This window comes from Plectropomus leopardus, chromosome 15 (genome assembly GCF_026936395.1).
Source record: "Plectropomus leopardus strain MGB_pleo_1.0 chromosome 15, ASM2693639v1, whole genome shotgun sequence".
NCBI classification, from domain to species: Eukaryota; Metazoa; Chordata; class Actinopteri; order Perciformes; family Serranidae; genus Plectropomus; species Plectropomus leopardus.
In genome coordinates, this window is record NC_142190.1 from 17637703 (window position 1) to 17652707 (window position 15005).

Genomic DNA, 15005 nt, shown 5'->3' on the forward strand with positions numbered 1-15005 from the left:
TTTATTTTGTGGTTTTTCAGTCACACTGTTCAAACTGAATCAATTACAAAGTTTAAACCTTAAAAATCTTACTGATGGACTTGTGGTGCATCATTCTTGGGAGATTTTGAAAGCTCTTGTTGCTATTACAAGCCAATTTCCCAGACATTTAGAATATTAGATTTATTGTCCATGTGTTTATATTTGTCCAAAGAGACACACCATTTATTTTTGTCTTCTTCTCCTTGCTTTGAAATCTTCTGTTTCTGTGAAAGCTGTTGCATTCAGCAGGCGTCTCACTCCTCAGTGGAGAAAAGCACAGACAGCTGACAGATTCATTAGAATACAAGCCTCTAATTAGAAAAGCCAGCTATTCTTGTCACTCACTGAAGTCACTGTTGTTGCTGGTGCTCATCAAAAAAAAAAGAGGCCTTATCTGCCATTCACAGAGGACTCTATAGATGAATAATATACCCAGTAGCCATTACAGATACAGGTACTCCTCTGGTCCGTTTTTTTTTTCTCCCTCTGTCAATCACAGCTGCTCCCTGCAGCTCTGAGAAGTTCCATACACGGATGGCAGAATACGCAGCTTATGTAGCATGAATCTGATTAGAAGTATGAACATCTGAATAATATAGCATGCAGTATGAAAAGTTGTCACTGTCATACACACTGCACTGCCTCTGGGCTGCATTAGGCGTCGTGTGAGCGCTAAAGAGGCACAGCGGTAAGTGGGACTGACAGACACACTCAGCACAGGTCACAGCTTGTTTTATTTTGAAGTCAAACCAAGAGAAGAGGGACAAGGATGCACACTGATAAATTACACCAGGTATCGCTACATATCAACTAACAACGTCACAATATCTCATAAAAGCGCTCCTGACAACAGATCCAACGTTACAAAATGAAAAATAATGGTACAGGAACAGAACTCATTTGCAGTCGAAGCCCATCGATAAACGGAACAAAACACAGCGGGAAATAACAGTTTTTGGCAAGAGACGGTGATATGCACGGTATTTCCTTTCCCATCTGTTGTGTTTAATGGAGCTAAAAGACTGGCAGCTGAAGCAATATGCAAGTAACTCGCATGAAAGAATTGTAGGTCTGAAAAAATCAAAAAGAAAAACCTCCTAGTAAAAGCTACTACAATGCATACACACAAAAAAAACTAGCCTGAGCGCAGCTTGGGTCACTGGGGGATTTCAGGATTTAAAATGTAAAGCACAGCACATTGAAATGTCACTGTATATGAGCTATCAAACAGCCATGATGGGAAAAAGTCATTCAGTCAACTCAGGACGTGTTGCCGATGTAGACATTGGCGTCAAACCTTCCTCGGACAGCTGAAATGTTGTGTTTTAAAATGTGTTACAGCAATACAAGACCATATGGACATTTTCCGGGTTGGCATATTATGTGTTTGAGTCTTGTTTAACGGACACGCCTGAAGTTGCTCAGTTTAGACAAGAAAAGCAAGAAAGAAAAGGGGCCATAGATGAATATACATTAACTACAGTATACACACTTAAAGAACTTCAGAGAATCTCACAAAGAGGAAGCGTGAAATTCAGAATTGACTCGTGCCTTTGTACAAAGATAATCACATACAAATCATCCATACATTACAGTAAAAAATAAATATATCAAGACAGTCAATAAATAATAAATCAGAAGAAGGGACTAAAAACATGATAATGAGAGAGCAGACTGTGTGTTTGTTTGTGTGTGTGTGTGTATCAGCAGACAATGATAATCCAAAGAGAGCAAAGGTTCAATGGGAAATGCCCCTCGATGAGAGAGTGAGCGCATAAATGGGCAGTCAAGGTAAATCAGAGGATGACTTAGCATGTGCTTGAGTGTTTTTAAGTCTGCATGCATGTTTTCTCTTTATATCGGCGTTATATATGTAGCTGTCGTGGATAGGTGTGTCTCTTTCTTCTATATCTTTAAATATTCACCTACATGTTTGTATGTGTCTGTGTCTATGTCTGTGTCTGTTTTTCATGTCTGCATGTGTCTGTATGTGTTTACAACACATCTGAAATGCTCCGCTAACTCAGTGGCTCTCACCACTAGGTGGTTTAGCGTCGTGCTGCTGCCCCGCTGCCCCTCCAGGCAACCAGGGGGAGACCGAGTGTGAGGTGGTCTGCTTGGCCATGCTGTAGTGGCTGATCACTGTGTAGAAACGGCCCCTCGAGTTGGCATCCTGGGCAGCGTAATAGGCCTCCAGAGAGGCTGGGATACATCGCTTGTGCTGTGAGGAAGAGAAAGAACAACAAGGTTGAGAACCTTTAGAGATTTATTCATTGTTAACGTTGCTACATGTATCATCTTAACTATCAAAGTAGGACAATAGTGACTCAAAATATAATTCACTGAATCATTTTTTAGTTTTAAACAAAATATGTGTGGACCAAGATAATCACATATGTGACTTGTTTCTACATGGATAGAATCAGATAATGCAGTTGCTTGCTGTTGAGGTCCTCTCAGGTTTAAACCAGTCAGTCTAAGAAAAGTCAAACTCTATGTGTATTTTGTGGTATCCACAACACATTGTCACTCCCAACTTACCCATTAATGATGTCAAAATAAGACAAGTAATAACCCCCCCCCCCAGTTTTAGTATTCGACATTTAGTGACAGCATGTCAATTACACTCATTGAATGCATCCAGGCTTTTTTAAAATAAACTTTGAATGTAGGTTAACAAAGCGGACATTTTTAGGTTTACATTCTTAGATGTAGGCAACAAAAGCTCATGTTTAAAAAAATATTCTAAAACATCACATTACATCTAGTGATATATGTCACTAGCATAGTATTCTTTATACTAGCGCACTTCTTTGTTATTAAATTAACTCAATTAACTTTTGGTGTCACACAGGACACAAACTCTGGGTTCCTGGGTGAAAGTCGGGAGTTTGTTTGATCCCTCCCTCCTTTGAGGAGTTTCTTGCTCTTTGTATCATGGTAGTTGCACTGAGCTATGACAGGCCCAGGGCGTTTCATACTACCGCTAAAGGGTGCCTCTGTACGTCAGTGTCTGACACTAATGGGCCAACGTCAGGAGCTGGGAGCGAGACCGGGTTGGTATACTTGACATTCCTCAGTATTATTCAAATTCTTCTGCAGCCGAAAAAGAAAACACAAGGATTTATTTTTATATCAGCAAAAATAATGGTGATGGGGAAAAACACTCCCAAGTCTATTATTTGTATATGTTCCTGTTTATTTAGAGGGAATAGGAAAGAGATGGAAGAAGATATTTAAGGTGCTGAGTCTAATGGTACAGCTCTATGTAGGAAGATAGGAGGGAAGGAGACTCACAGGTAATAATCCTGTCACGAAGTGTATGTATATATTAGTGTTTTGAGCCTGTAGAGCATAAGAATGTGCAACCTTGTATGCCATTGTGTAGTGTTTGTGCCGTATTGTGTTTGCACCCAGTGAACATGCATGTGACACTGCTAATAATACCTCTGTGGACTGCAGTCAGAGCCCCTGCAGAGGCTGTGGGCCTGAACCTAGATTTATTCCACCTTAAAGACCAGATTTGTTCAGAGACACAGACTTCCAAGGTGACCTCTCACAAAGTACAGAGAAACTTATGTTGTAGGTGCAGTGCAGTGGAAATCTGTAAGTACCAGGGAGGAGAGGACAGGAGAGGCTGTCTGCATCACCTACTGCAAAACTTTAAAGATTCAACACTGTATGCATCTGGACAGTAGATTGTTAGATATGAGTGTCTGTATGAGCCATTTTCTATTACAACCTCAGCCATATGAATCATTAGTGATCATAATATGATTATTATTGTGAAACAAGCACTAAGTCTAATTTTCACCTAATGGTCGACATGGCTGATGATATTTAAGAGCGGTCCCGGTGGAGTCTCTTTGGCCTCTATGCTAAGGAACAAAAGCCTAAAATAACATTTGATTATACTGGTGATAACAAAATCCCCAATATCATTTATTGATGATTGCTCGTCTGATGAGCCTCGTTAGCCTCTTCCCGCAACATGACCTCAGATTTGAGCAAAAGTAGGGCAGGAATATTTTTTTTCTCCCTTAGGAGACAGGGCGGTACTCTTGCCTTTAATTCTTTATTTAGATAGGAGGGAAAGAAAAGATGGAGACAGTGAAGGTCAGTGAGGATTCAGCACTTTGCACAAGGACACTTAAGCAGAGAGGATATATAACTCTAGTGCTGAGAGGAAAGTTGATTTGTCAGTTACTTAAAGGAACAGTTTGACATTTTGGGGAAATATGTTTCACGGACTCTTGCCAAAGGTAACATAATTTGTCTACCAGCACCTCTAAGGCTCACTAATAAACACGTTATATAGAGTTTGTTTATTAGTAAGAAATTTGCAGTGTAAGAAGAATGAGTTGTGTTTTATCGGCGAGCCGGACTAGTTCTTTGCTAGCAGTGACGGGCCAAAGAGTGGAGACCCCAGAAGTTACTGGTTGCAGCTCAAGAAATAGTCTCTGACATAAAACCGTTTGTAACATGGCAAATTGTTGTTTTTACTACACAGTTTGTTTTATAGATCAATCAAACACAATATAACATACTTATAATTGAGTTTACGTGCTGCTCTCCAGTGGATTTTATCTCTGTTTCCAGTGTTTCCAGTGAAGCTAAGCTAACCAGCTGTCACTTCATGTTCAATAGTCTGTCTTCTCATTTAACTCTCCACCAGAGAAAAAATAAGTTTATCTCCCAAAATTTTGAAATTTTGCTTTAATTGATGGTAAAAAAAAAAAATGTCTGAGTCCAGACCTTTGAACCCCCCTCTCCACTGAGTTCGAGTTTACTGATTCATGTGGTATCGCAACATGAAACAGATGGGTTTTTTTGGTTAAAATAAAATCCGACCAATGAGGGGACTCGATTAGCCAATCAGTGCTACGGGTGGGACTACCGCCATTGTCAAAAAGGCGTAAACAGAGTTTACAATTCAGTTCACAGGTCCATTGGATATAAGGCAGTAAGAACAACAAAGAGATCCTTCAAGTAATTTCTCAAGCAAAAGCTAGTTCAAGTGCCTCAGATTTGCTTTTCACTATTTTATATCAATGCAAATTAAATATCTTTGGCTTTAGACTGTCTGTCATATGATCAGACAATAAAACCTTGTGCTGTTGAAAACTGATGCACATTTTGCGATATTTTATAGAAAAGTCAGAAATATGATGCAAAATTGATCAACAACGTCAAGTTGGAGCTCCACTTAACTCATTCTGTGGAAGCTTACTTTCTACCAGATGCACGTTCCAGCTTCCCTGTTAATCACCTGTCAGTCTCTGGGCTGTGCATCAGTGTGTTGTAACGCTGCAAAATGAAATAAAGGCCACTTACGGGTCTTACCTTGTATATGAATCCATCTGGGCAGGCGTGGTCGTAGGTGAAGGCTTTATAAACCACCAGGAACACAATGCAGGCGAGGAAGGCCAGGGCCAGGATGATCAGAATCGTCACCTGGGGAAGGGCAAACACTGGTCAGTGTGTGTGCCAGAGCAACAACGGAGGATGTGTGCTTAATAAATGTGAGGCAGGGTTAGGGTTAGACAGTGAGAAAGATGGAGTGTGTGCACTTGTGTGCGTGTGTGTGTGTAGTCAGAATAAATGGTACAGTAAGACGCTGCTGACTGAGGTGAATGGCTCCTCAAGGCAAGGTGTTCCTGTTGGGTTATGTGATGGATGACTCAGGTGGTGACACTGTACCAAGACCTGTGCCTTTTAGCTTAATAGTCCTTTTTTTGCACAACAGATTTGTCATAGCAGGAAAAGCACAGTTGGTAGGAATTGTTCTTGTTTTATTCAAGTTACCCAATAAGCCATGACAGTGAGCCACTATACCAGGACCATTAAACTTAAGCAGCTGAATTGAATTTAGCTATTGCTTTGACCACACTATAGACCTGTGATTTTCTTAAACTGACACGTTAAAAAAAATGCCTTCAGTAAAAAAAGGTCTGTTGCAAATATGAACTTCTAATTAGGTTTCTTAAATAAATAATGGTTTAATTAATATGCATAAAAACTTTCCCCAAGTTCCCTCCTAATTAAATTACAAATGTTCTGCAAAAGTGAAAGATCAAAGCGCACTAAAGCTATTGCAGACTTGTCTCGGCTTACATAAAATCTCCTTGTAATCCTCAAAGATATCACCTCCTGTTATGCAGACGGTTAAGTTTTGTGATGTGATGTGAGCTTAATATAAAGGACTTCATTATGGCTAACTGTGGATCCATAAAGACCTATTGAATTAGGACTATAATTAATTTGTGTATCGAGTTTCAGTGGATCTGGATATCATGACATTACATTAATTTGGCTTTTGTCCAAAGAAATTAAATTGTGCATACAGTTGTCCATCTTGCTCAAGGACTTTGTTATTATATCAGAGTCCATTCTCATTCTCAGGGTGTTCAATACAGCAGCTTGGCCAGTGGCTGCTGGCATCTGATTCTCGTGCACTAGGTTCCTTTTAGTGTCTGTATAAAGCGCACTGGGCTTTCAACAAATGCAAATGTAAAAAACACAGCAATGATGCAGTATACGGGTAGAGGGTAGATTAAATGGTCATTTTTTAAACCGATTTTAAAAAACGAAGAGAAAGTCTGGGTAGGATGCAAGAAAGGGCTGATGGATTGGTCAAACAAACACATGACTTTAACTCAGGAGACTGCTTTTCATGTCCAGGCCCCCTCCACTTGAACCAATCTGAACTGTTGGCTAAACCATGTGACTGCAAGTTACAGATTTATTATGTGATGCCATGGTCCCAAAAATGCTTTTTTTCTCATAGACTTACATTGGAAAGGAGACCCCTGTAAATCAGTAGATATATGTTTTTGAGTGTCACAATTCTTGCAAAATCACTTTTTCACTATCAGGATCTCTTCATCAATGTTCCACTTTTTATTCGTTATTACACATAAACACTTTTAAGTTTAATTACGTAACAAATTTACTAATTTCAATCCAAATCATATTTTTTTCTAAATCTAACCAAGTAGTGGTGATGAAACCTACATTTCCTGTAGGCATGCAAGTTTGTTCTGAAAAGACATTATGCGTCTAAAGAGCAGACATTGACACATAAAAAACTAGATGAGTACGTGGAGCATCATAGATTAGAGCATAGGACCGCTGACCAAGAACCTGTTGCAAATTGTGTTATCAATTTATTTTAAGCAAACTGTTGATAAAAACCACCACAAATTGTTGTTAGCATGTAAGGGGCTTTTATCATTTATTATTTTATCTGTTTTTTGCATACATTTTCTATATCATCATACATAAAGATGTTGATTCAGCCCAGCGGCAGGGACAATCCACCCTAACGTTGGTGTTGCTGATTGTGAAAACACAATATAGTTCACATTGTGGCTGTCTTGTTTTTGAATAAGCCTCATGAACCAATTAGCAGCCTTCCTGTCCAAACCTGTGCTGATTGTCAGTGTGCTCAAGTCACAAAGAGAAATCAATTAGCTTCCAGCTGTTCTCTGTTAGGGGCAGAAGAAAGAAAAAAATAGCTCCTCCCTTTCATACTCTGAATAAAGGTAGGTGGCAAACCGATTTATTAATTGCATTTTTAAAGCTGTAAGCAGCACTAATGTGTGCAAATTAAGCCTTTCAGTTGCTTGTCTAAAGAAAGTATATTATCAAAACTGGAACACATTAAAATGTTCTGGTAAGTCTTTACAACAAGAAACTATGAAATGTTATCAGCGTTTGTTTGGACAGAGTCAAAATACATCTGTGTTGTGAAAAATGCTTAATAGTAGACAAAAAAAGCAGAGCTAATCTAAACTGATGGAAACAACACATTTATTTCGGAGTACTGATGCAAATAAGAATGCCTCTGTGTAGTTTGAGGTGTGAAATATTCATTTTCCTGGCAGGCTAGACAATGTTGTAGTAAAGCAGATTAACATATAAAAGGATTTATTTCCTCCTACTTTCTACTAGACACCCTGATTGGGTGCTTCTGAGCGAGCGTTTAATTAGAATTATGCAAATCAAGAGCAAAGGATAGCTGTGTTTAAAAATGCTATTGTCTGCCAAGTCACAAATGCCAATGAAGGTGTGTGCGTGGCACATGCTTGTCAAACATCTGCGTGTGTCTGTTTCCCCACGCACTCCAAAATAAAAAGTTGCCATTAAAAAGTGGGATTTATCACAAGCTGAAAAATAGAACCTTCCATAACAGATGAATGTTTCTAATTTCCTGTTTCCATTTCAAGACTGGCATTAAAGCCATTCCCGATTTACTGCTCTCTATATGATCCGTCACCACGAGATGTCAGAGCAATTACACATGGGTGTGATCATTAGTCTCCATCAGTGTTATGGGGGTGGACAGGGACACGCAAGCTAAGTGACTGTTTACTCGGTGTCAACTGGGGGACACGACTCTCAGCCTTGGTTGATGCTGACACTCTCCATAAATTACAACTCCCGCATCACACACACACAGCGATATTTAAAAAGGATGTGTTTAAAGGCATGGCGATCCGCCTTTCGGGGTGGCAACAGACGTAAAATGACTGATTAAGTCGCACCCTGACCCTCTTTTTTAATCGTGATGCACATAAAACGGCTTATTTAGGAGAGGGATTATTGTAAAGCTCCTCATATCATGCAGCGAGCGATCAGTGTTTTGTGCATGTGGAGACCCAACTTTGTGTAGACACTTTGAAACATGAAACGGAGACTTAAGTCCCTAATGACCGAGGAGATTTGCTCTTTTGCATTACTAAAATGGTGTGAATTTAAAACAGCATTTGAATTATTTGAATCTGAAACAGTCAGACGTTTATTTATTGAATTAAAACACTTCCTGCAAAATATATGGTCTGACCACTCTTTAATGATGCTTGAAATTAGGGCATAACATGGCACATGCATGAAACAGATTAGTGGCATTAATCCTGACATGGTGAGTGTAGTCTATGTTAATGTTCAGTGACACTTTCACTGTAGATTCAACGCAGCCGCAGCAGTCAGAGCAACAGTTCAGGCAGGAACATACCCCGCCCTTTGTGATAGAAATGATGGCTCCAGAATCCCTGTTGATGCAGCCGCAGCCATGTGCCGTATAAATCCATTAAAAATCTATCCTGACCTTTCTCCATTATTCATAATCTGGCTGAACTCTGCAGTAAACCTTAGGAGGTCGCCAGGGTAACGCTACAGCTCGCGGATGACGACTCCCTCCGTGCATGAAGTGGATTCATACCTTTATCTGTCAGTATCTACTGGACTGATGCAATGTTCCTCTGTGATAAGATTATACTCTTATATGTCTGATAACCACTGAATCTGTGCCAAGGGTGCAGTCACGTTAAGCACAAGCAAATAGAAAAAATGCAGTAGAACCCAACATAATAGAATAATGCTTTTTTGGTCAGTACAAGGTTATCAGGGTCAGAAATACTTATGATATTTCCCAGCATGACTGCTTCCCGCATCATCCTTTCTTCTGTTGAACACAGTCTACAAGGCTGTTTTGTCATTAACGCTCCACCATGTGCCATTACGCCGCTATCACCACCAACACAACCATCATCCTGTTTGCTGTGCGAAACAGATAACAGACAGACGTTTGTTTTTCTTGGATGCAGGTAGGAGCACAGCATGCTGCTATAATTTGGACTTAGAGCAACATGTCCTTAACAAGAATTGGCTCCATCAGTAAAGACTGGATTGACTGCACGGCAGGTAAGCGTTCCCGCTGGGCTTTAGTTGGTTCACCAAATCCACCCAGGGCCAAGACAAACCCCATGTTTCTATTCACAGGGATAAAAAACATTCAGATTGTGCTTAAAGCTGCACTGAGCAAACATGCGTTTTACCAGTGTCCTATTCCTCCTTTGCCTTTTTTATCCCTATGTTGTATTTGACAATAATGATTACACACAGCGTCACTGTCCTCTGTGGAAACATCACATCACGAGTTGAAAAACAAAGTCTACAAAGATATAGTCAAGGACAATACTAACAATTTACAGACTGACAACATAAAATAAACCTTTAAATTTTTTTTTTGCTGTTTTCCATAGTCATGTAGCACAAATTTTTAAAAAAGCATCTTTCTACTGCATAAATAGCCCAGTTTTATGAAAAAACATCTTAACATCAGTGAAATACTTATTTTAATTGATAATCAAAATCGTTTCTGGCTATTTCTCTTTCAATCAATCTTTATTGTACCATTGTACACATCGTCATGCACGTATTCTGCCTGTCCTTTGTTCTTGCATAAGAGTTTGCAGCTGTAGATGCTTGTGTGTTATTATGGAAGAAGACAAACAAATCAAAGCAGATTATAAAAGATCCAATAGGATTTTTCCTCTCTGACTGCTGATTAGATATCTGCGGTCTACCTATTGTTTATGTTTACCCATCTCACATAACACACACCACCTGCTTATTTTCCCCAACGCTGTCTCCTGGTTGTAGAAAATAACTGATTTATAATTGATATTTCACACAAAATACACTTCCCTTTAATTTTTTATGGCTGCACGGTGCATCGTAAGTTCAAAGGCAGTTTCCGTAATGGACGTGCTTCTTCACGGCCTATTTCACCACCATTCAACATATGATTTCTCTCCTTTTTTTAACACCTTGCAATATTAGAATGCAACACACCACCCACAATCTCTCTAGAAGCTGACAGGCCATATGGGGGGGAGCAGACACCTCCTCACATTCACTCGAGGAAAAGAGGAGAATATGTAAGTGTGTGTGTCTGAGTGCGAGAAAGGGAAGGTGACAGGAGAGGGGTGCGAGAGAAAAATGGCGCTGATAAAAACAGATAACAGAGTGACAGAGGGAGCAAAGTGAGAAATAAAGGAGGCGATGACAGAGACAATAAAGCGGCGAGCGAAAGGCAGACAGGGAGCGAGTGATGGAGATCCAGGGGCAGATGGAGGAGCTTGTCCCCTCTCTTAGTAGCAGGTGGCAGAGACGGACACACAGACAGAGACGCAGGCAGGCGGGCAGCAAGCACAATGGGATATCGGTTGATTCATCAATCGATACATCACTGATGGAGGCATAAACAACAATCTTTCATTCATTTTCCTATTACTCCCTGACACCTTCTCTAAAGCAGCACAAAAAGCAGCAAAATCCTCCAGGTCTTTATATTCTTCTTCTCTGCTGCTCTACAGTGAATCCTTGCGCCGACATGTCAAGCTACATGCATTAAAAAAAGCTATTAATATCAAATGAGAAAAGTTCTAATATTAAATACATTTTATCTTGACTGTAATAACCTCAGATGCCCTCAGGGAAGTTTGTTGATTAATGAAATTAATAAACCTACTGACAGGGTGAGCTAGTGTGGAGAAAAAGCTTCCTCTGAAACGATGAATTAGTGAAGAAAAGCTTAAAGGTCACTGGACAGACGGCAGCAAAAGCCAGTAAAATATCTATCAAATTCAACAATTGCTAGAGGATGGGCAAGCAGGGAGTGCCCTGCTAAATATAATTTTGTGTGAATATATTGTGGCTCTTTTTTTCCTTTGTTTTACCATTGATACTATCCCTTATACTAATGTTGTGAATGACAAGGTAATTGATGTGATCTCATAAAGCAATAACATCATTAAAAAGAAGTCAGAGGAGGCAAGAAACACGAGAAGTAATAGCAATGCAATCATATCATCAGTAAAGGCAAACTCATTTAAGTCCAGATGAAACGGCATTTCGAGAGTATCTAGGTAATGGATGTATAAAGAGACCTGTATGCAGCATTGTCAGCAGCCCCCATTCATTCCTATGAGAGTTGTTCAGTGGTGTATGAAGTTAAAAACTCTATTTCCACTATATGAAACAACCCGAATCTTTGGCATTGTGTTGCCCATAAAGCAGATGCACTCGTGACTTTTGCTGGCCGAGCAGCTAATTTCCGGTAAGGCACTCCATTAACTTGGATGGGGTTAAAATGATTTAATCGTTCGTCTCTTCTAGACTTTCCAAATGTTTCCAACTGAATGGTTCAAATCCTTAAAGTGAAATGAGTCATTTTGCTGAGGTTGTGACAGAAAAAAGCATCCTCTGATTTTCTCTTTCCCAATGTAAGTCTACAGGTAAAAGATTCAAGATTCCTTTTATTTGTCATTTTTATGCTTCACATAAAAGCGAATTGTGTTTCACACATCCACCACCTAGTAATTCAGTGCAAGACCATAAAAACTGTAAAATAAGCTGATAAATAGCAGCACTAATAAATAAGCGAATATGATGATAAAATAGAATAAAATAAAACGTTTTATTTCAATGATTTAAAAATCAATAATAATCTAAAAGAACAGTCTCTTATGTCTACTTCATATTCTTTGATTAAGCAGTCTGATTGCTGTGGGGAAGAAACTATTTAACAGGCGAGTAGTCCTACATCTAATACCTCCGTATCTTTTCCCCGACTGCATTAGTGTGAACATGTCATGAGTGGGATGAGTGGAGTCTCTTATGATGCTGTTTGCTCTGCGCACGCAGCGCTCAGTGTGAATGTCCTGCAGTCGCGGCAGCGAGGCACCAGTGATTTTTTCAGCAGTTCTTAGAAAGATGTTTTTGGCCCTGCAGGTTGTTGTTACACTTTTGACTACTATGTAAAATTGACTTAAAAGTCCAGCTCTGTTCCTAGGGGCTTGATCTAGCTTCGCTTTTGTGACATATTTTAGAATCTAACAAGATAGGCAGGTGGAATATAACATTAGGAGCAACACGATTCTCTCACTCAAAAATGAGCATGTCACAGTGCAATGCCAACAAAGTATTAGTGTCCGTCAGGGAGTGAGACACAAAGTCCATCATATGGTCCATGAAATGTTAGTTGCTGAAGTATTCCACTGTAAAATGTTTTACACATAGTCTGTCACAGATACCACTTTTCTCAAAGTTAACAAATTGTAGCCCTCTAAACATGGTATTTTGGGAAACAAGGACACAACAAAGTTGCATGCTGTTACAAGCTAGCTAAAATTGTAACATAATCTTAGTCTTGTGTGGGTAGAAGCTGCAGATTGATTGATGGTTTGGTGTCTTAATATTATTGAAAATGGTTGGCACTTGCGCATCTAAGTATATATTGTATTTTGTTATACACGAAGACGAGGTGATAGGATTTTGATACAAGAATATGAAGAAACTGGGGGGTTGTATTTTATTTGTATTTTGTCCCAAAAAGGGTTCAAAAGTCTTTTTTTTTTATTTCAACTTGACTTTAAGAGGAGAAAATTGGTAAATTACTTAATAGCTAACTGTTATAGACTAAATTCTTGGTTCAAAATTGACCTTGATGGTAGGTAATCCATTCCCCCGGGACCAACCAGTCTAGCCTGAAGATTTAACAGCATCGATGGGAATGTGGCCTGCAGAAGTGTCTAATGAAGATACTAAGCTCTTACCCATTCATCACATGTATGAGCGTTTAAGTCAGGGATCAGCTAGCTACATAAAAATGTAAATGAAATATTCTCTTATCCTCTTAAGGCAGTTTTGTAATGATGAAATTAATGAAGCGGCTGACGGCATGCAAATGGTTGGAAACTGCAACTGATAACTGAAAGTCACAGGTTTGATCCCTGTGTGTCCTTGAGCAACACACAGAGCCAACAGCTACTACGTCACTGTACATGGGACTTGATGTGTAAAAGGACTGTAGGTAACTGGTGCAATCTGGGACAAGACAGCGGTGTCAATTTGGGCTCCAGAAGATATTTTTAAATGAGGATTTTCAGTGGTGGATGAGGTATTTAGTTTAAGTAAAAGTACCAATACAGCAGTATGAAAATACTGTAACCCTGCATTCAAAATCCCCCTGAAGTAAAAGTACAGAAGTATAACAGACAAAAAGTATAAAGGCAAAAGTACTTGTTCTGCCGAAAGGTGGCCCTTGAGACTGAATTTGGACATTTATCTAACAATTGATTTTGTAGGGAAATACTGGATATTTTGACCTCTTTGAGCCTTTTGATTAAAGTAAAACCATCATTAAGTCCAGAGGAGAAATCAACTTTTGATGGTACTACTAAACACTCACTCATTGGATGTTCATCCTAATGTAGCATACATTTTGTACAAATATATCAGAACGTTGGCAAAAGAAAATGTGAATTTATGTGCTTTTCCATCCTCAACATGTGAATATTGTGAGTTAAGTAGCATCTGGCACTAACTCTCCAGTCATGTTCCACTGCAAAGAGAGGGCACAATGAGATGGCGTAATTAAAAGTCAAATCTCAAACGAAGGAAACCAATGGATGCATTAAAACAGAGAGCACACTGGAAAATGAAAACAGAGTTTTGAACAACTGATATTACAGCTGTGTGCTCTTTGGAAGACAAACGTAAGGCTGTTAAAAGCCATCCAGAGACAACTAAGAGAGCTTGCGATGCATAATGATGATAAGTCATTACTGTACGTCCTTAGTTATTAGCTGAATGTTTTCAATGAACTTGGTCACACTTACCCTTTATCGATACACCAACTCTTCCAGCAAGTGTAAAAATGTATTTGCAATGTTTGGGGATTTTTTTTCTTTTTTCTTTTTTCTTTTTTTTTTTTTTTTGCATTTCCACTTACTCTGTAAAATCTGACAAGTTGATCTTACTTAAAAAATCTTGGAAACCAATTTCCTTGAAAGAGATAAGTACATTTACCTATTAATCTCAGTGTATGCTTATTGTATATCTAATTCTTCAGTTTACTCAAAATTTAGCTGCAGTGACTTAATTTTGTAAAGTTGTAGCAACTTTGAGACAAGTGTAATTACCTTGTTCTTTCTAGGTGTTAGCAACTTCTGTAAACCAATTTAGTCTGATTTAACTTGATCACGACAAAGAGGATTTCGCCACTAATGAAGATAGGAGATCTGCGAGTTCTGTTTCGTTAACATGAATAGACAAATATGACCGACTGGTATGCAACCAGCAGAATCCAGATATATAGCGCACAAACTTTGAAAGATTGATTTAATTATGCCTGT

The 15005-nt window shown here is 39.1% G+C and overlaps 1 protein-coding gene and 1 long non-coding RNA gene across 4 annotated transcripts in view; one reads left to right on the forward strand and one right to left on the reverse strand.

The window, feature by feature from the left end:
• The window catches only part of LOC148187265 (uncharacterized), a 175475-nt gene that overhangs the window by 124948 nt on the left and 35522 nt on the right, over nt 1-15005 (forward strand). The gene's annotated exons all lie outside the window — the stretch shown is intronic.
• The window catches only part of nsg2 (neuronal vesicle trafficking associated 2), a 47482-nt gene continuing 33214 nt past the window's right edge, over nt 738-15005 (reverse strand). The window contains exons 4-5 of one of the 2 annotated variants that reach the window (XM_042499395.2): nt 5356-5475; nt 738-2242 (exon numbers count right to left, since the gene is read on the reverse strand). In XM_042499395.2, coding sequence (XP_042355329.1) covers nt 2045-2242; nt 5356-5475 — 318 coding nt within the window. In that variant the 3' untranslated portion in view covers nt 738-2044. The remainder of the gene's footprint in view (nt 2243-5355; nt 5476-15005) is intronic. The other variant, XM_042499396.2, reaches the window with a different exon arrangement.